General features: G+C 36.4%; 1 protein-coding gene across 1 annotated transcript in view; it reads right to left on the reverse strand.

Annotated features, from left to right (window-relative positions):
* Window positions 1–24562, reverse strand: part of PTAC12 (plastid transcriptionally active 12) — a 91972-nt gene that overhangs the window by 52938 nt on the left and 14472 nt on the right. The window contains exons 2-3 of the mRNA XM_090003171.1: window positions 5011–5679; window positions 4581–4693 (exon numbers count right to left, since the gene is read on the reverse strand). Of these exons, the coding sequence (XP_089859297.1) occupies window positions 4581–4693; window positions 5011–5679 (782 nt within the window). The remainder of the gene's footprint in view (window positions 1–4580; window positions 4694–5010; window positions 5680–24562) is intronic.

Genomic DNA, 24562 nt, shown 5'->3' on the forward strand with positions numbered 1-24562 from the left:
CTCTCCACTTAATTTAGTTAAGACATCTTCAAGAGAGGGAGAGGTAAAAGAGGATAGGAGAGAAGATCTTATTTGATCAAACTCGGGCCTTAGCCCATTCAAAAAATTGAAAAATCGGTCTTCTTCTAATTGCTTATGACGAAGTTCTATGGCTTCTCCACTCCACTTGGGTTCAAGCATGGCAAGCTCATCCCAAATTGAAGAGAGTTCTGCAAAATACTCTCTTATAGACATATCACCTTGAACAAGAGTTAACGCTCTCTTTTGAAGATAATACTTATGGGACAAGTCCCTAGAAGTATACATCTTCTCAAGATACTCCCACGCTTGAGAAGCCTTTTTAAACTTTATAATGTTGGCATTAATCCTTGTCTCAACGGAAGAGAAAATCCAAGACAAGATCTTGAAATTCTTCATTTCTCATTTCTCATGTTTCCTACTATATTCCTCAAGAGCATTAGTTTTTTCATCTCCCTCAAGGATTTTGATTTCCCCTTCTTTAACCAAAGTAATTTTAGGCTCCGGTTCCGGAATCGAGCCTTGAATGTAACCCCAAAGCCCTTTCCCTTTGATGTGAGCTTCCATATTTCCGGCCCACACGTGATAATTTGAGCCATTTAGCTTGAAACCAAGAGAAAATGGGAGTCTTTCTCACCCATTAGAGAGGAAAGAAGAAAGAAAAGAATATGTACCACAATAAGATTTTAAATCTTTCTTGTTGTAGTAATCTTCTAAAATATTGAATGAAGAAGTGTCTTCACTCCAATCACCAAAAAGTTGAAGGCATGTTTTCCGAGGCACTTGATATTGAGAAGAATCACACCAATTTCTTTCTCCAAACAACCTTGCTCTGATACCATGTGAAAATCTCTACAAAAAGAGATTGTGTGTAACACCACAATACAAGAAATACAAAGAGTGCACAAAGGCACAAAGGAGAACACTCACAAGTGCACGAAGGCACGGATACACATGCACAAAAGCATGAAACAAAATGAACTTCAATTCATAAGTTCCCAAGAGGGGCTTTACAAAAGCATTGTTATTGCATATGCACTCACAAAAAAGGATGAGTTTACAAGGGCCACTAAGGTCTATTTATAATGCAAAAAGAAGCCACAGGGTGCAGCTCAATATGACTGTTGGAGCTGCACCCAACGGTCACATTTGTGATTGTTGGGGCAGCTCCAACAACTATATGGAGTTGTCCCTTTCACAACAGTCAAAATGAAAAAAAAAAGTGTAAAAAGAAAAAGGTGTAAAAGGCAAAAGTAAATAAAAAAAGAAAAAGTAAAAATGTTAGCCCATTAGGGTGGCTGACACCTATTGAGTAAAAAGACTGAAATACCCCTAATGGGTATTTCAGTTTACAGTTAAAAGAGACATAATATTTTAACAGAGTGCTCCTCCAAGCTTTTTACATGATCACGATTTCACATACACTTGAAAAGAACACTTCTTTTCCAAACTTTGAATGTCACATTTCCCGATGCACCAAAAATAAACTTAGCTTGATCACCAAGCTTTGATACCATGTAAGAAGATGAGTTCTTAAATCATCACCAATCGAAACTTTAAATAGCTCCAACCAAAGAAAGATCATTCACAAGAACTACAAAGGTTCATACAAAATACCCAAAAAAGGGTATGCAACAATAAGCAAGGAAAAATATATTATTGAATGGGAATCACCCTTGAGAAAAACTTACATTGTAAGGGGGCAAAGCCCCCTATTTATATTACATTGAGAGAGGGTAGAAAAGAGAGTCGTTGGGCTCCCAACGGCTCAACGACTCTTTTACTTTTTGACTAAGTCAAATATTGACTAGTCAAAAAGGCTAAAAAAGTACAAAATAAAAAGAAGAAAAATCCTATTCTAACTAAACTAAAAAGAAAAAAAACAATTCCTAGTTAGCCTAGTATGTTACATATTATTTAACAACTTTTGATCTTCTCTACAACCCCATGTCCAGCCAATCCAAGTAATAGAGGCCTCCTCTTTTATGATCTTCTCTATAACCCCATGTCCAACCGATCCAAATAATAGAGGCCGCCTCTTCTATGGTCAATCACAATCTTCCTCCTGATAGTTGATCCTGCACAACACAACCAAGAGGAGAGAAAATGACATAACAATTTAGTTTGGTCAATTGGCCAACTGAAATAAAGTTCATAGCAAGAGAGGGTACACGACGAACTTGAGAGATATTTAATATACTCCCAGGATAAGAAAAAGGAGTAATGGATCCAATTTTTGAAATTGGTTTAAAAGAATCATCTGCAGTAGGAACAAAACCAATACAAGGAACACAATTTGCTAGAATGAATTCATGGGTTGTCATATGACATGATGCCCCTAAATCTATTAGTCAATCGAAGGAACTATTCAGAATACCAGCAAGGGCAATACCAAAGGAAGAAGAATGAGCAGAGGAGAGTGGAACAATGGCTGACTGAGCTATAATTTGTTGAATCTCTTGTTGAATGTGCTCAAGATCCTACGTCTGACCATCATATGCACTCTAACAACAATAGAAGGAGAGGATTGAGAACCACTAGGTATCTGCGCTCTTTTTGGTTTCACATCATCTTCCCCAGAAGAAGCAACAAAGGCATTTGCCTTCTTCTTAAGAGCTGGACATATATGCTTCATGTGTTCAAGCTCTTTGTAATGCTGACATCTAACTGAGCTTATGTCTCCTCTCAAACTTCCAGATCTACAACCACTTCTGCCTCTTCTACCACCCTGTTGCCTAAAAGTCACAAGTGCAGTTTCCTCGGTGAAGCGTGACCCAAGCGACTTGTTCTTAGTATCTTCTGCTTGCCATCAACTCTCCTATGGTTTGGATAAGAGTAGGAAAAGAAGCTCTATGCAGGATTCCATTCCAAAATCAGAACGCATATCCATTAGTAAATCTATAACTTGTTAATCTTTAGCTTATGCTTCAAGCTTCTTACATTTCTCCACACTTCTTGAACTTTGCACATTTTACATTTTGAAGCATAGGAGTGAAGGTATCCCAAAGTTGTTGAAATTTGGCACAAAATTTCTGAATTGATTCACCCTACTGCCTCAAGGTTTTAAGATCTTGAGATAGTTGGTACCTGCGAGCCCAATTACACTGCTCATAAACTTGCTTCAAATACTCCCAACATCCTCTAGCTTCTTCAATCTTCACTATGTTCAGTGCAATATTTTGCTCCAACGAGCTTAGAAGCCAGGACTTAACTTTAGCATTATCTTTATCTCACTCATCAAAAGTCTTATCAAAGTCTTCATCATCACTTTCGGGCTTCCCTTTTGAACCATCCAGGTATCCTCCATATCCAAGTCCCTTGACAACTGTTCTTACATACTCAGACCAGTATACATAGTTAGTTCTAACTTCTATCCAACTTAATAGGAATAATATGGATTGACTCCTTCTCCATACTTCTCCAACCTCCAAACTACAATAATATGATGCTGCACAAAAGAGAAATCCCAGCAATACAGAGGAATAATATGTTGTAAATGGCAGTAATCTAGTCAACAATAACCCTAATGAAGTCCAGTAACAATAATGCTCAGCAATAGGCAAAAAAAACTAGACAGACGATTCTTAGTCCCAACACAAGAAACCTACATTAACAAAGTAACCATGTGAGAAATCACTCTCAACAGCTACAACAACTATCAATAGTGCAGAAGATAACAAATATTCTCAACCCAATACAATCCTACAAGCGGATTGTATTGAAAAGTATGAAAACAGATTACCGCCTCTTATATTCTCCCAAGAAAATCAACACAAATGATCAACTACTCAATAAACCTTCATCAAACAGGTTTCCATAGTCATCTATCCCAAAAACAACTAGATTAGATCCAAGTCCATACTTATTTAACCAAAAACCAAGGCAGAATCTATTGATTTCCCAAACTGGTCAAGAAACCACCACAATATCCAGAAAATATTGGAAAAATGATCGCAGAAATTCCAATACTTACCCAAAAGACCTCAAATTTGATTTGATAGATTTCTAAAATCACAAGCTACAAAAGCCCCAAATCAATTTGATGATCCAAGCTCTCCAAACCAGGTGCTGACCTCACTGCTGATGTCAGCACTGCGACTCCCAAGTCTGCAACTCGATGATCTTGCAGTGATGAATCTGAACCTTATCGCCTTCTGAAATTGCTTTAATCTCTATTGCAATGATGTGGCTCTGATACCATATCAATGCAAAGAGAAGATATGGAGCACAAGAGAAGAGAAATGAGAGAGCAACAATAAGGCTTTCATTGAGAACAATGAAAAGAATACATCTCTTTAAAGGGACATGCCCTTAGCTACACTACAAGACAAAACTTGTTGACTTTACAACTGAAGTAAAAATAAGTAAGTACCCCTATAAATAGAGATATGTACACTTATGAGGGGTAGCACAAAAGAGACATGAAAAACTATATTACATTTCAGCATTTGAGCTATCTCCACACACACACACGCATACATATATATAGACATGCAAAAGTAAGAAAGTAGTCACAGCTAGGACTAACAATCTAATAATGAACAAATTTTAAAAGTTATGACCTTTCTTCTTTGAAGAGATGTCGTCTTGCCCTATAGATAGAGGTTTCTGTGAGTGTTGGGGTGTCTCCATAAATCTTTATCTGCCCAATCTCTGCCATTGCCTTGGTAAATACCTGCAAAAGCTTAGGAAGCTTTATCATATGATACAACAAGGTGCTACAAATGAATGTTTCTATTTATGCCAAACATCAGCAGCAACTCCAAAATAATGCTGCTGAAAAAAAAGACGAGCTAAACAGTCCTTTATGAAATCCACAATAGTTTGGACTCAAGAATCCATGATATTATAAAGCAAAGATGAGGAAAAGAAGTGCAGCACAATTGGCAAAGCACCAGCAGAAAGACTGAGGCAGATATATCTCATAGATATGGCATTTCAAAAATGCATTTTCAAGGAGAATGTTGCAATATTTCATGGATCTGAACCCACTGTTTCAACATCAGGGCGCCTTCGCTGCCACCTAGACCACATTTCCTTAGGTTTTCGCCAATTCCACCATAGCTCTTCACTTGTGAGAGGTTCTTCTATTTGTCTCTTCTTATCTGGGTCAATTAATGGATGAGGACGACCGTATCTCTTGTCTAACTCATAAGGAGTACTCTTTTCTTCCTCTTCTTCTGTTTGATAAACAACAAATTCTGTTGACATGTCCTTTGGGTCTTCAGAAACAATATCTGAAGTTTCCAGAGCAGGCAGATCACTTGAATCAACTTTCTCCTCAGAAGGTTCTGCTTCCCCATTCTTTTCCTTAAACTTCTTCCTTCTACTTCCAGGATTTTTTCCATATGAAGGCTCCCCTTCAGAATTGCCTGTTGGTTCAGGAGCCCTTGCAGCTCTTACACGGCTCACTGTACCCTCAGGCCAGTATTCCTGCCCAGGAATACTTGCACGCGCACCCGATGCTGGTTCAATCTCACCAGAAGTAGAATCCACATAACTGTAATAAGGTGGACGCTCAACAGATAATGGATCCACATACTCATCCTTCTTTGCATACTTTATAGATGGAAGAGAATTGACTTTCCTTTCAGTCAGATAACTGCTCAATTCAGAAGCATGCTTCTTCCTTTGCAGTCGAATTGAAGGCATACATTTAACCTAAAAAAGAACCAAAAAAAATTCTTTACTGTATGAAGAAGGTATGAAACAGTCAAAGCAAGGGAAAAAATAGATGAACTATGTTATGAAATAGTGAAAATATTGATTGATTTTGTCCACACTAAATATCAAGTGAATAAGCAAAAAGTCACACAGAGGTTCTTTCTTGAACAAAATATTCAACAAAATTAGCAAAAGCATGGATTAAACTTAACAAAAAGATCCAAGGAGTGCAGCACATAAAGATCGACTGGTATATCCCAGATAAAGGTCACATTATGCATCAGACAGTAAAAGACAGCAGGATCCACTTAACAGTGTACGAATGCAGACAGTTCAAGAGATGTTAGGTTTGGAGGGATGTAGGAATTTATTTATTTCTTAACTACCTAGAAGGCACAGTTATCACAGTTATCTGAAAATCAAACAGCATTAAAGCAAGGAAACAATAACCTAAAGTGATCCCAGTCTTGCTCAACAGTAAATTTTACCACAGGAAGATGGCTCACAAAGTTATGGCCTTAAAAGCTTTCCAAAAGACGCGATCCACTTATTTCCCCTCAAGCCACTTGTTGCCTTACTGCCAAAACAGTGATATATGTTGGTTTTCATGTGAAACTTGTTAAAAATAAAATTGTATCCAAATACCCAATAAGGGTATTTTTGTCTTTTATCATATAGTACAGTCCACTAGGGACTGAAATGTAATTTAACATTATAATAAATAAATAAACTGTCATACAGCTTAGGCACAACAGTCAAAATATGACTGTTGGGCAGCAGTCCAACTAGACGTTGGACTGCCACCCAACAGTCATAATAATGATTGTTGGAAGGCAGTCCAAAGAGCTGGACTGCCTCCCATGTGTTGGAGTGAGGCTCTATAAATAGAGCCTCACTCCCTTGTTATTCTTCAATGCTTTTAGAAGCATTTGAGGGTTTTCTCTAGAGTTTTTTCCCATCTTATAGGCTTGTATGCCTCTTGTGCTGTTTGGTATTTTTATCTCTTTTGAGATTGTATTTGGTCCATTAGTGACCAACTTTAAGTGAGTTTATTAAAGCCCTTTGTTGGCATTGTGTTTGTTTCCTTATTGTTCTATTGTACCTTGTTTCATTACAAAACTAACCTGCAATTCTGTTATTGGCATTGTGGGATAATGTTTGTCAAGGTATAATGCAAGCAAATTTTTGTAAAAAAAAAATGTATTCAAGTGTAACTTAGCCAAAGAAAGATGAAGTCATCAAAAATTTTTAAAAGCATCAGCTATTGAAGTACAAAGCATGGCTGATTGTTGGTTGGAGATGCATTACTCTTGGAATCACGTGTTGAAATATCTGAATCCAGGTTCTATCCTATTACAGTCCATGACCCAACCATGAAACATCCACTCATTCCTTTAATCCTGTTAAATAATCTAGACTATCTTACAGATTTATGTTGACAAACTCAAAAATCATCTCTAGACAAGTATCTCTCAGCAGGTCAAGTAGATCAACTATCTCAAGAATATTTGCCATCTTTGTGAACATCTCTAGTTAACCATCACCCGTTGGCAAATGCATTGTGTAGGTCCTTTACCTGTACCAATTCTAACCAAACCCTCAAATGCTTTATGAGGTCGGCTATAGGTCAACTAATAAGTTCCTTTTCTCTACCATTTAGGCGCATTTTGGTCATTTCAGGTAAATTATAGAATTTAGTTTGATTCTGAAACTCCAATCAGTTCAGATAATTGACAAATTTGAACTGGTTAAGTAAGCTCCCTCACAAGTGTGGACCTTCTCATAGCTACATAAGATTCCATTTAAGAGAAGCAATTTGCATATCCCCAAAACATCATTTTGCTATTGCATTCTAGGCTCCAAGAGTGTGCTTCTTTATGCACAAAACAATAACCTATGTCAAATCAGGACAAAGACAAAGACCGATTGCCTGAATATATATGGCATGTAACGATCTTCTAACATTATGTTTTAGTAAAGGAACGGAGTGTTTCTCCCACAACCGATGCATGAGACAGCTTCAAGAGCATAATATGGAGGCATGAACTTCACAGCCCTAAACATCACATGGAGCAACAAAAAGAAAAACTGCACAATTTTTTATGAAAATGGCATATTATTGATAGGGATGCATGCCCCAAATCAATTACGGGCTGAAGCATTTATCTTTATGCATATTTAATTAAAAGAATGCCGTTGATGCCTTTATCAAAACTGTTGAATCCATTGAGACTTCTAACTTCTAAAATAAACTGAATTAAGACATTGGGATAATCCACTAAATTTTGGGATGACTCATGACTGTGAATCATCGTCGACCTCTAAATAACCATGCTCCCTCCCACATTCACATTATTTCTTATTTTTTATATTTTCATTCCATCATTTCTGAAAGTCAGTCAGGTTACACCAAAGCTATGTTACCGCGACACGGTACTTAGGGTGTCATACCCATGTCGACACGGGTACTGGTACCTGGACATGGCATTTGCCATATCCTATATATTATATATTATATTTTCAATCTATGTCACCTGGGTACGGGTGCGGGTACAGGTACGAAGGCTATGACACGACAATTCCAAAAAATGTGGGTACGGGGACACAACTAAATATATACTGAAAATATATATTATATATCTAAAATATATACTGAAAATATATATTATATATCTAAAATATATATTATATATTGAAAATATAATAGATAATATAATATAATATAGGACATGGCAAATGTTGTGTCCAAGTACCAGTACCTGCGTCGACACGTGTCTGTAAGGAAATATGCAAAAACATAAGACACAAGCTACTAAGAGCTCACAAGATCACAATCATACAAGTGCATATACATAAGTCCACTATGAAACAATACAAAAGCCTAACAAGGCAACAACAACAACAACAACAATATAAAAAATATAACACTTTATTCATCAAAATGCTTAACACAAGCATTGAAGAAACAAGAGGGGTTCGACCCCAAAAACCCCTCTGAGGGGAGACCATTTGGGAGCTCCCAACAGTCATAAATATGAGCGTTGGGCAGCCTTCCAACAACTCTTTGGTCAAGTACAAAAAAATAAAAAATAAAAAAGGGCTACACAATACCTAGTGATTATTTTATTACAAGAAAAAAGACCAAAATACCCCTGAGTCAAAAAGTAAAATACATGTCATAAATAGTATATATATATATATATATATATTATTTTAACACTCTCCCCACAAACTTACGGTGTAAACACCGAAAGTTTGTTGAGAAGGAACAAAAAACGTGAAGCAGCAAGAGCTTTAGTAAAGAAGTCTGCAAGCTAAAATTCTAAAGTGACAAAAGGCAACTCAATAGTTCCTTTCAAGAATTTGTCACGAACATAATGGCAATCCATCTCGATGTGCTTGGTGCGCTCATGAAAAGTATGGTTGTTGGCAATGTAAATTGCACTTTTATTATCGCAACACATCTTCGAAGATTTGGAGATGTCAATACTCATATCTTTGAGAAGATTTCTTAACCATACAAGTTTCATAGTTGTAGTTGTCATAGCCCTGTATTCTACTTCAGTAGAGGATAATGAAACCTTTTATTGTTTTTTGCATCTCCAGGCAATTATCAGAGAATCTCCTATAAAAATACAAAAAACAGTAGTTAAGATTTTATTATTGGGATTTTCTCTCCAACCAGGATCAATATAAGCAAGTAAATCTAAAGATGAGGGTGAGGATATAAAGAGCCCTTTAGTTATGGTATTCTTGATATATCTAACGATTCTTAGTACAACACTCATGTGTATAGTTATTGGAGTATGTTGAAACTAATTAGCAGAGTGAACTGCATGAGCTATATCTGGTCTAGTGATAGATAGATAAGTGAGAGACTCAATTAGTTGTTTATAAGGTATGGGGTCTTCAAGAAGAGTCTCATCTTCAAGTTTTAATTTAGCATTCATCACTTCATGAGTTTTTGCTTTCTTATCATCTAAAATACCAGATTTAGCACATGTATTTGTAACAAATTTTATTTGAGAAAGCATGTACCCTCTGGGAGAATATGCAACTTCAATTCCTAAAAAATATCTTATGAATCCTAGGTTAGACGTATCAAAATTATCTTTTAAAACATTTTTAACATTACCAACTCTCTTTTTGTCATTCCCTGTTAATATCATATCATCTACATAAAGTAGAAGGATAACTATGTCAGTAACTGTACTTTTCACAAAGAGAGCAGTGTCCGTATAGCATGAATGAAGATCCAAATTAATCATAATATTATTGAATCTATCATACCAAGCCTTGGGGCCTATTTAAGACCATACAAAGCTTTTTAAAGTTTAAGAGATTTTTCTTTTTCAATATCAAATCCTGACGGAAGATTCATATAAATTTCTTTGTTTAGTTCTCCATTAAGAAATGCATTTTTAACATCTAATTGATATATAGGTCATTTTTTATTTGATGCAACGGCTACTAGAGTCCTAACACTAGTCATTTTAACTACGGGTGCAAAAGTTTTTTCATAGTCAATTTCATATTCTTGAAAGTATTATTTAGCTACTAACCAAGCTTTATATCTTTCTAGAGTTCCATCACTCTTGGTTTTAACTTTAAAGACTCATTTACATCCAATGAGTTTCTTATTTGAAGGTAACTCAACTACTTCCCAAGTTTTTGCTTTCCTAAGGACATCTAGTTATATGTTCATGGCTTCAATCCAATGAGGAGCATTTTTAGCTTCATTATAATGCAAAGGCTCATGGTATGAATGTAATGCTATTAGGCAAGTCTTATAATTGGGAGATAATGACTCATAAGAGACAAACCTATTTTGTGGAATAGATTCTCTACTAGATATTCTAAGAGGAGTTTCTTCTATAGGCTCACTATATTGAGAACAATTTTCTAAGGCACTAGTAGGATTATTTTGCTCACGCCGGGTATAAACTTGAATATTTTTAAGAGAACTATTAATAACGTCACCACTACTCGATGATGTCTCAATAATAGAATATTCATGGTTGATATCATCTATAATTTCATGATGATTCAAAGAGTCATCATTAGTATGTATATCTTCTCTTGGAGAGAGATCATACAAAAACATATAGTCTATTTTCTCCCTTTTATCATACTCTTCAAAACCATTTTCATCTTTTAAGAATGTCACATCTTGGAAATATAAAGTTTATTATTTTTTTAAATCAAAGCATCTATATCCTTTTTTATTTTTACCATATTCAATGAAAACGCATTCAATTGCTTTTGGTGATAACTTATCTCTTTTGTTAAAAAGCACAAAACATTTACAACCAAAAATTCGTAAACAATTGAAATCAGGTGTTATTTTGAGAAGTTTTTCATAAGGAAAAACATTTTTTAAGTGGATGATGGCATTCGATTTATCAAATAAGTGGAAGTTAAAACAGCTTCGGCCCAAAAACTTTTGAAAATATTTTTATAAGTAAAGTTCTAGCGGCTTTTATTATATGTTTATGTTTTCTTTCCACTAGTCCATTTTGTTATAGTATCTTAGGGCAAGATCTTTGATGGCAAACCCCATTTTGTTTTAGATAGTTTTGAAATTCATTGGATAGATATTCCCCATCCACATCTGATCTAAGATAGATATATCGCTTTGAAATTGATGCTTAACTTTTATGTGAAATTTTTTCAAGGAAAAGACTTCTGACTTAAAATCAAGAAACTAAACTCAAACATATCTAGTAAAGTCATCAATAAAAGTCACATAATACGAGTAACCGCTTTTAGATATAACCGGAGAAGGACCCCATACATCCGAATGCGTTAATTCAAAAGGTCTTGTGGAAACAAAGGTTCTATTCAGAAATGGGATAGTTTTCATTTTGTCAAGAATAAAATCTTTGCAAGTCTTTATTACAAAAATTATCCCCCAAAAAAATACATTTTAGAATAGCTTGGATGTTCAAATCTTTAAAGGAAGAGACAATGAGTCCATAAAGTAAAGATCTCACTTCCTATGGCCTTACTTAATCATCTTCCCAGACTATAGATCTTGCACAAAGCAACCGTTAGATGAAAAAGATATTTCACATCCATAGTCGGTAATTTGAGAAAAAGATTTAAATTTAGTTTGAGAACAATTCTAACTTTTGGAATAAACAAATTTTGAAAATCTTTAGAATCTAATGTTCTTATGCTCTTGATTTTCAAAATAGTTCCATTTCGGCCGTAGAAACACAAGACAAGTTTGAGTTGGTGCATATATTAGATAAGGCATTCCCATAAAGAGACATATGGAAAGATGCTCCCGAATCTAGAATTCAAGAATACGTACCGATGGTGGCTTTGTAAAAGTATCTCCACCAAGATACTAAGATCAAGACCTTAATATTCTTGATAATAAACCCACCACGAATGCACAATACGAACACTTAAGAACACTTGTGCACAAAGGCACAACTCACAAATAACCCACAAATGCACAAAGGCATAAAAACAATGGAATAAATTTATTAAACACTTGGGCTTTGACTCAAAGCCATGAAGAAATACAAAGGGGAGAGCCCCTATTTATAACCACAAAAAGGAGCCTTGGAAGGGCTCCACTCATAGACGTTGGAGCCCCTCCAACGGTCACAAATGTGACCGTTGGAGGGGCAAAACGTCTATTTGAGTGGGCCCCCCAAGGTACCTTTTGGTACTAGAATTAAAAGAAATAAAAAAAGAAAAAGAAAAAGAAAAATAAACTAAATTACAATCACATTCATAAATTGAATGTGCATAAAACAGGGGAAAAGACTAAACTACCCCTACGGCTTAAACAAAGTAGAAATATATATTTTATATATATAATAAGTAGATACATATACATATATATTAATATATGTATATGTATTACCTTATATATATAAAATATATAAATTACATTAAATGATTAGGTACATATTTTAACAGGCTTATAGGTACAAACATAGTTTTCCGGTCTAGATACAGCTAAAACTGAGTCATCATCACTCTTATTGATTCGCTTTTCAAGTCTATTCTCTTTTACACTCAATTCTTCTATAGTGTCTTCTATTGAAAGAACTTTCCCTCTATAAAGAAGAGCGGATTTAGTGGATTAAAATTTCGATCTCAAACCATTGATAAATTGGTAAAAATGCTCTGCATTTATTTGATTTTGGCAGAGTTCAATATCTTCAGGACAATATTACTTTGGTTCAAGAAGAGTCAACTCTTCTCATAATTCGGACAATCTATAATAGTATTATCTAATACTCTTGTTTCCTTGAGTCATATTTCGTATCTTGTCTTGCAAGTTGCACACATGTGCAATATCTTTAAGAGAATACAATCTCTTAAGGTAATCTCATGCATCGTTTGCATATTCGAATTTAGCAAGACTAAGCATTTCTTAATGTTTATACTACTAATTAGGCAAGACATAATCTTGGCATGCCCTATTCTTCATTCCTTCCACTTTTTCTCATAAGTGGTCATTGTCTTATTTTTCTCACCCGCTGTAAGAGGCACATTTTTCTCTCCTACTTTGGTGAGGATTAGCTTGGGTTCCGAATTGGTCCCATCTACTAATCCCTACAACCCTTTTCTCCATGTGTTGTGCTTCATAATTGAAGCTCATGTTACAGAGTTTGAATCATTGAGCTTAATGGGTTTTATGGTGACATTTTCATTGTCAAGGGTATAAACAAAATAAAATAATAAAGAGAAATAGAGAAATAAGAGAGTAAAGGCGAAAGTCACGAGCACTCTTTCCACCAAGCAAACACCACCAATCATGAGCACTTTGAATAAACCTTCAACACTTTCAAATTTGGAGTGACACGCTTCCCAATATACCGGTGGAAAACACGAACACTCCACCACCAAGTAAACGCCACCAATCACGAGCACTTTGAATAGAGATCGCAAGAGAGCTTCAACACTTTCAAATTTAGAGTGGCAGGCTTCCCAATATACTAAAAACAATGTAAGTTGTTAAATTATGTATATATAAATATATATATATATATATACGTATATATAAGTATATATATACATATATGTATATATATACAGTTTTTTCTTTTTTGATTCTCAAAATACCCGATAGGGGTATTTTGGTAAAACCCCATGTAACCTCTTTTTCCCTTTTTCTATTTTTCCTTTCTTCCTTTTTTCTTTTTTTCTTTTCTTTTTTCTTTTTTATTTTTTACCTTTTTGTAAGACCACAAGGGCCCCACACATGTAGTCGTTGGGGCCCCAACGGTCATATTTATGACCGTTGGGGCTCCCAATGACTACATGGGAGCCCCTTGTGGTCCCTTCTACATGGCTCCCTCCTCTATAAATAGAGGAGGTTTTCCTCTTGTATTGCAAGGGGTTGTTTACCCTATTTTTTCCTTCTTTAATAATATCCAACTTATGACTTTTGGTCATTTTTCCCTTTTGTGGGTTTTTGTATACACTTTTAGTGTTTGTGTTCTTGGCTCTTGGAATCACTCTTGAAGAGTGATTTGCTTTATTGGTGCTTCCGCCGCTCCTCCCCTTTTCTTGAGCCTAAATGGGTGGCTCTGAAAGATATTGAGTTAAGAAGAGAACAAATTGAAAAGGAGCACTTTTTCCAATTTCTTCATGGTCTACGACCGAAATATGAACAAGTGAGGGCATCCCTTCTCCATAGAAGTAAAGCCTTACCCATTGAAGACGCCCTTGCCAAAGTATGCCAAGAAGAAACTCGACTTGGCTTAAGTATCAAGAATGATGAAGTTTTGGCCGTTTCTAGGCCCGGATCTAATGTAAAAGCATATAGACCTCTCCACTTTAACAAAAATAATGGATATAGAAAGGGGGTAATTTGCCACTATTGTAATGAACCGGGTCACATTAAACCGGTTTGCCCAAAGCTTAAAGGAAAAGTGGCCGCGGTTGGAGAAAATTCTCCAAAGAAGGAAGAATAAAGTGTCAAAGAGGGAGATATCAAAGAAACTCTTAATCATATCTCTAAAGTTCTCCAACATCTTCTCAAGACTTCTTCATCTTCAACATCCGGAGCCGCCATCGCGTACTCTTCATCACCTCCAGGTACGTGGATACTAGACTCTGGTGCTTCTTTTCACATGACATCTCATAAAAACTCGCTTTCTAATGTTTTTTCCGAACCCATATCTTCTTATGTTTCAACGGCCGATGGGACATCTTTAAAAATTAAAAGTATTGGAACACTTGATTTTAAAACTTCCCAATCCTTCTTTGTTCCTAAAGTAAGAGTCATTCCAAAAATTAATCTAAATCTTTTTTCCGTTTCCCAAATCACCGATCATGGATGCCAAGTCTCTTTCTCACCTAAAGATTGCACCGTGCAGGATCTCCAGTCAGGGAAGCTGATTGGGCAAGCCCATAGAAGGGGTGATCTCTATTTTATGGATTTTTTGACTCTTCCATCTAAGTCATCTTGCAATCTTGTAAAGGACAAAAGTATTGGAATTTGGCATGAGAGAATTGGTCATCCAAATTTTGTAAAAATGTCTTTTCCCTTTTTGAACAATACTTGTAAAGACAATCACATGACTTGTAAAGATTGCATTTTTGGGAAATCTAAAGCTACTCCATTTCCTCAAAGAAATTATTTCACCACTCTGCCTTTTGCACTTGTTCATTCCGATGTATGGGGACCTTCCCCTATTTTGTCCAAAGGAGGATTTTCGTACTATGGGGTCTTTATTGATGACTTCACTCGATTTACATGAATTTACCTCTTAAGTCGCAAATCCGAAGTTTTCTCTTTCTTTAAATAATTTCATACGATAGTTAAAAATATATTTTTAGGAAATCTATCAATTCTTAGGTCCGACTCGGGAGGTGAATACATGTCCAATGAATTTCAAAACTATTTAAAAGAAAACGGAATTTGCCACCAACGTTTTTGTCCAAACACTCCGCAACAAAATGGACTTGCAGAAAGAAAGCATAGATACATAATAGAAACCACAAGAACCTTATTAATCTCAAAAAATATTCCAAAATCTTTTTGGGCCGAAGCGGTTCTAACCTCAACGTATCTTATCAATAGAACTCCTTCATCTTATTTAAAAAATCTTTCTCCATTTGAGAAACTTTACAATATGTTTCCCGATTATAAAAGGCTAAGAATTTTCGGATGTAAATGCTTTGTTTTAACTCACAAAAATGATAAACTTTCTTCTAGAGCTATTGAATGCATTTTCTTAGGATATGGCGAAAAACAAAAAGGTTATTGATATTTTGACATATCAAATAATAAACTTTATATCTCAAAAGATGTCACATTCTTAGAACAAGAAAATGGTTTTTCACATAGACCAAATAAAGATATTGATTATTCCTTTTTATTTGACTTATTGCCTCAAGAAAAGGTCATTGATGATAATGTTGAATCTAGTGAATCGCTCATAGACGAGTTTGAACCTCCAAATGATGACCAAAATGTACAAGAAAATGTACAAAGGCAAATACAAGTCTACTCTAGAAGAAATGAAAGTAATCCTCCTTGTGCCCTTGAAAAATTCTCTCAAAATGAGTCAACCGAAGAAACCTCTCAAAAAAGATCAAATCGTATTTCAAAAATACCAAATAGATTTGTATCTTATGATTCTTTTTCTCCAAATTTTCGGGCATGTCCGCTTGCTCTTCACTCAATTCATGAACTAACTCATTATAATGAGGCTAGACAATATGCTCATTGGAATGAAACAATGGAACTGGAACTTAATGCACTTAAGAGGGCTCAAACTTGGAAAATCGTTGATCCACCCATTGGTAAGAAACCCATTGGATGTCGATGGGTTTTTAAAGTTAAAACTAAGTGCGATGGATCTTTAGAAAGATATAAGGTCAGGTTAGTGGCCAAGGGATATGCCCAAGAGTATGGGGTAGATTATGATGAAACCTTTGCCCCTGTTGCTCAAATGACTAGTGTTCGAGCTCTTATTGCAATAGCCTTTGCTAAAAAATGGCTAATTTTTCAACTAGATGTCAAAAATGCATTTTTAAATGAAATTTTAAATGAAGAAGTTTACATGGAACCACCTCCGGGCATGAATTTAAATGATAAATTTTTGAAATTAAAAAAGGCCTTATATGGACTTAAGCAAGCTCCTAAAGCTTGGTATGATAAGTTTAGTAATGTATTAATCAATTTAGGATTTACTTCTTTTTATACTGACACTGCTCTTTTTGTTAAGAAAACAAGTGATTTCATTGTTATTCTTCTGTTATATGTTGATGATATGATCATCACTGGGAATGACAAAAAGGGGGTAAACGATGTGAAGACTATGTTAAAAGAAACTTCTGATATGTCTGACCTTGGATTCTTGAGATATTTTTTAGAAATTGAAGTAGCTTACTCCCCGCGAGGATACATTTTATCTCAGATGAAATTGGCCGCAGACATTTGTACCAAATCTGGAATATCTGATGAAAAGATAGTTGAGACTCCCGAAGTTATCAATGCAAAACTCAAACTTGAGGATGGTGTTCTTCTTGAGGATCCAACTCCCTATCGTCAATTAATTGGATCTCTCACCTACTTATCCATCACCCGTCCAGACATAGCTCATGTGATTCATGCTGCAAGCCAGTTTCAGCATGCACCTACTACAGTTCATATGGCGGCTGTAATGAGAATTGTGCGATATTGTAAAACCCGAAAATTTTTGTTACAAAATATTTTAAAATATGCAAATTGGGCCTAGATCCAAATTGCAGATCCAGGACCCATAAAGGGGTATTCCGCATACATTTACCTCGTAAATTTGATATGTGCGTATAAGTATAATAATTTTTAATTAATTTAATAATTCGGAGAATAATTATTCAATAGGGGTGCGTAGATGGGTATGGGATCCATATACCGGATCCATATACATATATATATATATATTTATATATCTATATATATATATATGTATAATCATAAATAAATAATACTAATGTTAGTAATAAAATAGAAATATACATAAATATATATATGTATAGAGCGAATTCAAGGATCCACAGTTGGATCCACTTGGATCCAACTTGCGGATCCATATTGATAGGGGTTAAAATTTTTGTATAATGTGAAATTCAAATTTTATAAAATTTAATTTTTTTTTAAACTTATCCGAGGATCCACAGTTGGATCCATTCGGATCCAACTTGTGGATCCATATCGATTGGGGCCAGGTTACGGGTCTCGGATCCGGACCCGAGCCGCGCCCCTGTGTAACAGCCCTTTTAAAGAAAGGGGCAACCCGATAAGGGTTGCCCGATAGGTTTGTTACAGAAAAGGAAAGGGGGGCAGGAGGGGGGTTACGCAAGGCGTAACCAACCCCTCCCATCTCGGCATGGAGAGGGCCGATAAAAGGAGTGGAGAGGGGGGTTTTCCCTCTTCACTCGGGCTCTCTCTCCTCCCCCATCTCTTTTCCCCCGTCTCTTTGTCTCTGTCAGTGTGTATCGGAGAGGAGGAGTTCGCCGGCGAGCTGCGGCAACCAGCAGCCATCAGCGACTGCAGCGAGTACCCCCCTGTCACGGCAGCAACAAGGAGTGTCAGCCGCGGCCCTACCTTCGCGTCCCCAGCCTTCGATCGCCGGGAAACCCATCAGAAACAGGTATGGTGCTTCTTGGATTTCGGGAAAGGAATCAAACAAGGGTTCGATTCTGTGCGATGATTTGAGATGGGTTCTTGGGAAACCCTTTCCTGGGGCTATTCTTTTTCTCAAAAATCATGGGTTTTCAGTTTTTTCGATTACTGGGGAGAATACCTTTGATTTCGTGAAAATCCAAATACGTTATGGGGTGTTTGGATTTGTTATTGAAAAAGGGGTTTGGGTAATAACCATACCCAGGTTTCAGATTTCTGTCTTTCTATGTATTAGATGCTTGGCTCTGTTAGAATAGGCGTGAACAAATCTTTTTTTTTTAACTGATGTTGTCGATGGGTAGGGTGCTAATGAGATACGTAAATTTCTGGTAATAAGTTTCTGTTGAATGTGCATGTTTTGTGGGACAAAAGAAATCCGTGGTTCTATAACTAAAAGCTAATGTATGCATACTTCATTGACACTTTTGGTTTAGTATTGCGACCTGTGAGCAGGAACTGTACAACAATTCTCATTCGGGTGTACTGAGTTTTTAGAAATAATCTAGAAGTGTGCTCTAAGACAGGCTGATATGGTTGCTCATGTATATAATACTTAACCTGTATTATATACATACTTTTAAATTGTAGATTTGGCAGTGGAAATACATTTTAAATTTTTCAGCTCTAGCACGATCTTAACATTTACTGTTGGTGGTTTGAGTTTTGACAGCAGCTAGTAAGGATTGAGTTCAATGACAGTGAAATTTTTCATGCACTGATCGTAATCAAGTTCTGTTTTGAACCCAAGAAATGCAGGGAGTCTTGTTCTGTTGAGCACAGGGCAGAAAATCCTTCGGTTCCTTTCCTCTTTCCTTGATGATATTAAATAGCATTGTTAATGTAAATAGCCAGAAAGATGTTGATAGGGCTGCAAAGCCCATTCTGTTCTTTAACCTCCTGCAGGATTGTGAGGATCCGTAGCACATACTGCTACTGCTATCATGCTTTGGCCTTATGTTTATGTAATGAAATATGCGGAAAAGCAAAGAGTGCACTAAGCACTTACAACATCTACTAATGAACAAACAAAGAAGGGCTAATACCCAAACCCACAAGAGACAACACAACATAAAAATATAAATGCCTCTTATTGAAAGAGAGAGAGCTCTCAAGAGTGAGAAATACAAGAGGGGTTCACCCCTATTTATACACAAGAGAAGGAGAGGGAAAGGACCAAGAGGCCTTAAAAGGAGAGCCACCTAGGGAGCTCCCCATGTAGTCGTTGGGAGCCCCCAACGGTCACAAATGTGACCGTTGGGGGCCCCATCGACTACATGGTGGGGCCCCTTTTGTGTGAGCAAAAAACAAAAAATAAAAAAATAGATTTTACAAAAAATAAAGAGAAAAATAAAATAAGAAAAACAAGTACCCCTATCGGGTACTTGTGAAATGACAAAAATACCCCTATCGGGTATTTTATATATATATATATATATATATATATATATGAATTACATATATTTTAACACCCTCCCTCAAGCTTTACGGGGATATAACCGAAAGCTTGTTAAGGAGAAACAAAAACCGAGGAGCCGCAAGAGCCTTAGTGAAGAAGTCCGCCAACTGGTACTCTGATGTGACGTAAGGTAGTGCTATAGTTCCTCTTAGGTATTCATCCCGAACGTAATGGCAGTCCATCTCAATATGTTTGGTACGCTCATGGAAGGTGTGATTGCTTGCAATATAGATTGCGCTTTTGTTGTCACAACACATCTTCGAAGGAGTAGAGATGACAATGCCCATATCACTGAGGAGGCTTCTTAGCCACACAAGTTCCATGGTTGTAGTGGCCATAGCACGATATTTTGCTTCCGTCGAGGACAATGATACTTTGTGTTGCTTCTTGCATCTCCACGAAATCATAGAGTCACCTAAGAAAACACAAAAACCGGTAGTTGAGACTCGGTCATTGGGATTTCCTCCCCAATCTGCATCAGTATAAGCAATTAAGTCAAGTGACGAGGCAGAAGAAAGAAAAACTCCCTTAGTTATGGTATTTTTGATATATCTGACGATCCTTAAGACTGCACTCATGTGCACAGTTGTAGTTGCATGTTGAAACTGACTGACAGAGTGGACGGCATGAGCTATGTCTGGCCGTGTGATGGATAAGTAGGTTAGAGACCCAACAAGTTGCCGGTAGGGAGTAGGATCCTCGAGAGGTGTTCCATCTTCCAACCTTAATTTTGCATTGATGACTTCTGGGGTTTCTGTCTTCTTATCATCGGAGATACACGATTTGGAACAGATGTCAGCAGCAAGTTTCATCTGAGAGAGAATGTACCCTCGAGGAGAGTACGCCACTTCAATTCCTAAAAAATATCTTAAGAAACCAAGGTCAGACATATCAAAATTTTCTTTCAAAACCTTTTTAATATCCTTAATGCCTTGCTCATCACTTCCTGTGATGATCATATCATCAACATAAAGTAGTAAAATAACTACTGAAGACCCTGCACTTTTCATAAATAAAGCAGTGTCAGTATAACATGAACGAAAATTTAAACTTGTCATTACATTACTAAATCTATCATGCCAAGCCTTTGGAGCTTGTTTTAAACCATATAATGCCTTTTTAAGTTTAAGAATTTTATTTTTACCAATACATACTCCTGGTGGGGGATCCATGTAAACTTCTTCATTTAATTCGCCATTTAGAAATGCATTCTTAACATCGAGTTGATAGATAGGCCATTTCTTCACAGACGCAATAGCAATAAGAGTCCTAACACTAGTCATTCTAGCAACAGGTGCGAAGGTTTCTTCATAATCTATACCATATTCCTGAGCATATCCTTTAGCTACTAACCGTGGTTTATAACGTTCTAATGAACCATCACTCTTGGTTTTAATTTTGAAGACCCATCTACATCCTATAGATTTGTTTCCAATGGGTAACGAAGTTATTTCCCAAGTTTTAGCTTTTTCAAGGGCACTAAGCTCTAAGTTCATGGCTTCAACCCATTGGGGAATATTTTTGGCCTCATTATAGTGTGAAGGTTCATGAAATGAATGCAACGCAATTAGACATGCTCTATATCTAGGAGTTAGGGACTCATAGGAAACAAACCTATTTGGAGGATTGGAGATCCGACTGGATCTCCTTAAAGATGTTTCTTCAATGTCGGATCCTTGAGAGTATTTTTGTAAGGCACTTATCTGAGTTTGTTGACCACGCCTAACATATGTTTGGATTGGTCTATTATTCTCATCTATAGCATTATCAAGAGGAATTTCCTCTAGGTCATTCAAAGACTCATTAGAGATTTCCTCTTCTTGAGGAGTCTCATCTTCTTGAGATAGAAGATCAAATAAAAAAGTATATTCACTTTCGTCAATATCTTTAGTTTTCACAAAACCATTTTCATTTTCCAAAAATGTTACATCTTTGGATATATAGAGTTTGTTATTTTTCAAGTCAAAACATCTAAAACCCTTTTGATTTTCTCCATAACCCAAGAAAACGCATTCAATAGCTTTAGGAGATAATTTGTCCCGTTTATGATTAAGGACAAAACATTTACATCCAAAAACTCTTAATCTATTGAAGTCTGGTGTTCTTTCAAATAGTTTTTCGTATGGAGATGTATTTTGTAAGGAAGAAGATATCATTCTATTTATTAAATAAGTTGAGGTTAAGGCCGCTTCGGCCCAAAAATTCCTTGGAATTTCTTTGGAAATAAGGAGTGTCCTAGTGGTTTCCATGATATGTCTATGCTTTCTTTCGGCCAAGCCGTTTTGTTGGGGAGTCCTAGAACACGATCTTTGATGACAAATTCGATTTACTTCTAAATAGTTTTGAAATTCATTTGATAAATATTCTCCACCCGAATCGGATCTAAGAGTACAGATATTACTTGAAAATTGATTTTTAACTATCATATGAAATTTTTTGAAAAAATCAAAGACTTCGGATTTTAAATTGAGAAAGTAGATCCATACATACCTAGTGTAGTCATCGATGAAAGTGACATAATAGGAGTACCCTCATTTAGACATGACGGGGGAAGAACCCCAAACATCCGAATGGACTAACTCAAAAGGTCTTTTGGACACAAAAGTTCGGTTTGGAAAAGGAGTATATTTCATTTTGCCAAAAATACAATTCTTACAAACAAAATGTTTCTCATTACAAAATTTCTTTCCAAATGGAAAGGAGTACATTTTTTAGAAACTTGGATGTCCAAGTCTTTGATGCCAAATATCAATATTTTTATCTTGGACATGGTTACAAAAAGAGTCAATGGGGAGTTTCAAGTTGCTCATGTAATAGAGATCTCCCCTTCTATGGCCTTGCCCAATCAGCTTCCCGGACCGGAGATCCTGTATAGAGCAATCCTTAGTTGAGAAGGAGATTTTACATCCATGATCGCATATTTGAGCAACAGAGAGGAGATTTAAATTAAGTTGAGGTACAACTCTCACGTTTGGCACAAAGAAGTCTTTTGAAAAGTTTAAGGTTCCAAAAATTTTTACTTGTAAAGATGTACCATCGGCAGTTGAAACATAGGAGTTTTTATAATTATTACATAAATCGGAAAGCTCATTTTCAAGGGGGGTCATATGAAAGGAAGCTCCAGAGTCAAGGATCCAAGACGACATACCTGGAGGAGAGGAGGAAGCTACGGCGGCACCCGAAGTTGATGGAATCTTGAGTAGAGTTTGTAGTGCCTCCGATAGTTGAGCAAGAGAAAAAGAGTCCGTTCCTTTGATTGCTTCCTCTTTCTTTTGATTAGCTTCTTCAACGGAAGCAACTTTATTTTTTGGTGCTTCATTCAACTTAGGGCAATTAGGTCTTATATGACCCGGTTCTTGACAATGATGGCAAATGGCTTTTCTATAGTTGCCATTATAGTTATTTTGCCTTCCAAAATGTGGAGGTTTGTAGGTTTTCATATGGTTGCCGGGTTTTGATACGGCCAAGACATCATTTCCTCCTTTAATCATGCCAAGACGGGTTTCTTCTTGGCATATTTCGGCTATGGCATCTTCCAAGGGAAGAGGCTTTGATCTATGTAGGAGGGAGGATCTAACTTGTTCATATTCGGGCCTAAGCCCATGTAAAAATTGGAAAAAGTGTTCTTTTTCCATTTGTTCTCTCCTTAATTCCACATCTATACTAGAAACCCATTTTGGTTCTAGTAAGGATAGCTCATCCCATAGAGGGCCAAGAGTGCTAAAGTAGTCCCTAACACTCATTTCTCCTTGCTTGATAGTCCGGATTTTTTCTTGAAGAAAGAATTGACGAGCAAGGTCTTTTTGTGTAAACATACCTTTCATGAAGAACCATGCTTCATTTGCCATCTGAAATTTGGCAATGTTGGCGCAAATCTTGAGCTCCACATTGTTCATGAACCAAGCAAGAATCTTGGCATGCTTATTTTTCCAATCTTCTATTTTAGATTGGTGATCTTCAATGGCCTTCATGCGGGCATCTCCTTCAAGAGCTTTTTCTTGATCGCCTTCCATCTTAGTTAGTTGGAGTTGTGGTTCCGGAATGGTGCCCATAACGTATCCCCAAAGCTTTTTCCCTTTGAGGTTGTTTTCCATGGCGGCGGCCCACATCATGTAGTTGGAGCCATTGAGCTTGAAGGAGAGATCAATCTTTTGTTCTCCTTCCATAATAACCACTCACAAGAGGATACCAAGGAGAGAGAGAAACAAAAAAACAAATATAGCTACACCACTAGCTATATTAAGAAGAAGAGCATACACAAGGCTCTGATACCATGTAATGAAATATGCGGAAAAACAAAGAGTGCACTAAGCACTTACAACATCTACTAATGAACAAACAAAGAAGGGCTAATACCCAAACCCACAAGAGACAACACAACATAAAAATATAAATGCCTCTTATTGAAAGAGAGAGAGCTCTCAAGAGTGAGGAATACAAGAGGGGTTCACCCCTATTTATACACAAGAGAAGGAGAGGGAGAGGGCCAAGAGGCCTTAAAAGGAGAGCCACCTAGGGGGCTCCCCATGTAGTCGTTGAAAGCCCCCAACGGTCACAAATGTGACCGTTGGGGGCCCCATCGACTACATGGTGGGGCCCCTTTTGTGTGAGCAAAAAACAAAAAATAAAAAATAGATTTTACAAAAAAGAAAGAGAAAAATAAAATAAGAAAAACAAGTACCCCTATCGGGTACTTGTGAAATGACAAAAATACCCCTATCAGGTATTATATATATATATATATATAAATATATATGAATTACATATATTTTAACAGT

The sequence above is a fragment of the Nuphar pumila genome, chromosome 4 (assembly GCF_984573655.1).
Source record: "Nuphar pumila chromosome 4, dmNupPumi1.hap1.1, whole genome shotgun sequence".
Classification (NCBI taxonomy): Eukaryota; Viridiplantae; Streptophyta; class Magnoliopsida; order Nymphaeales; family Nymphaeaceae; genus Nuphar; species Nuphar pumila.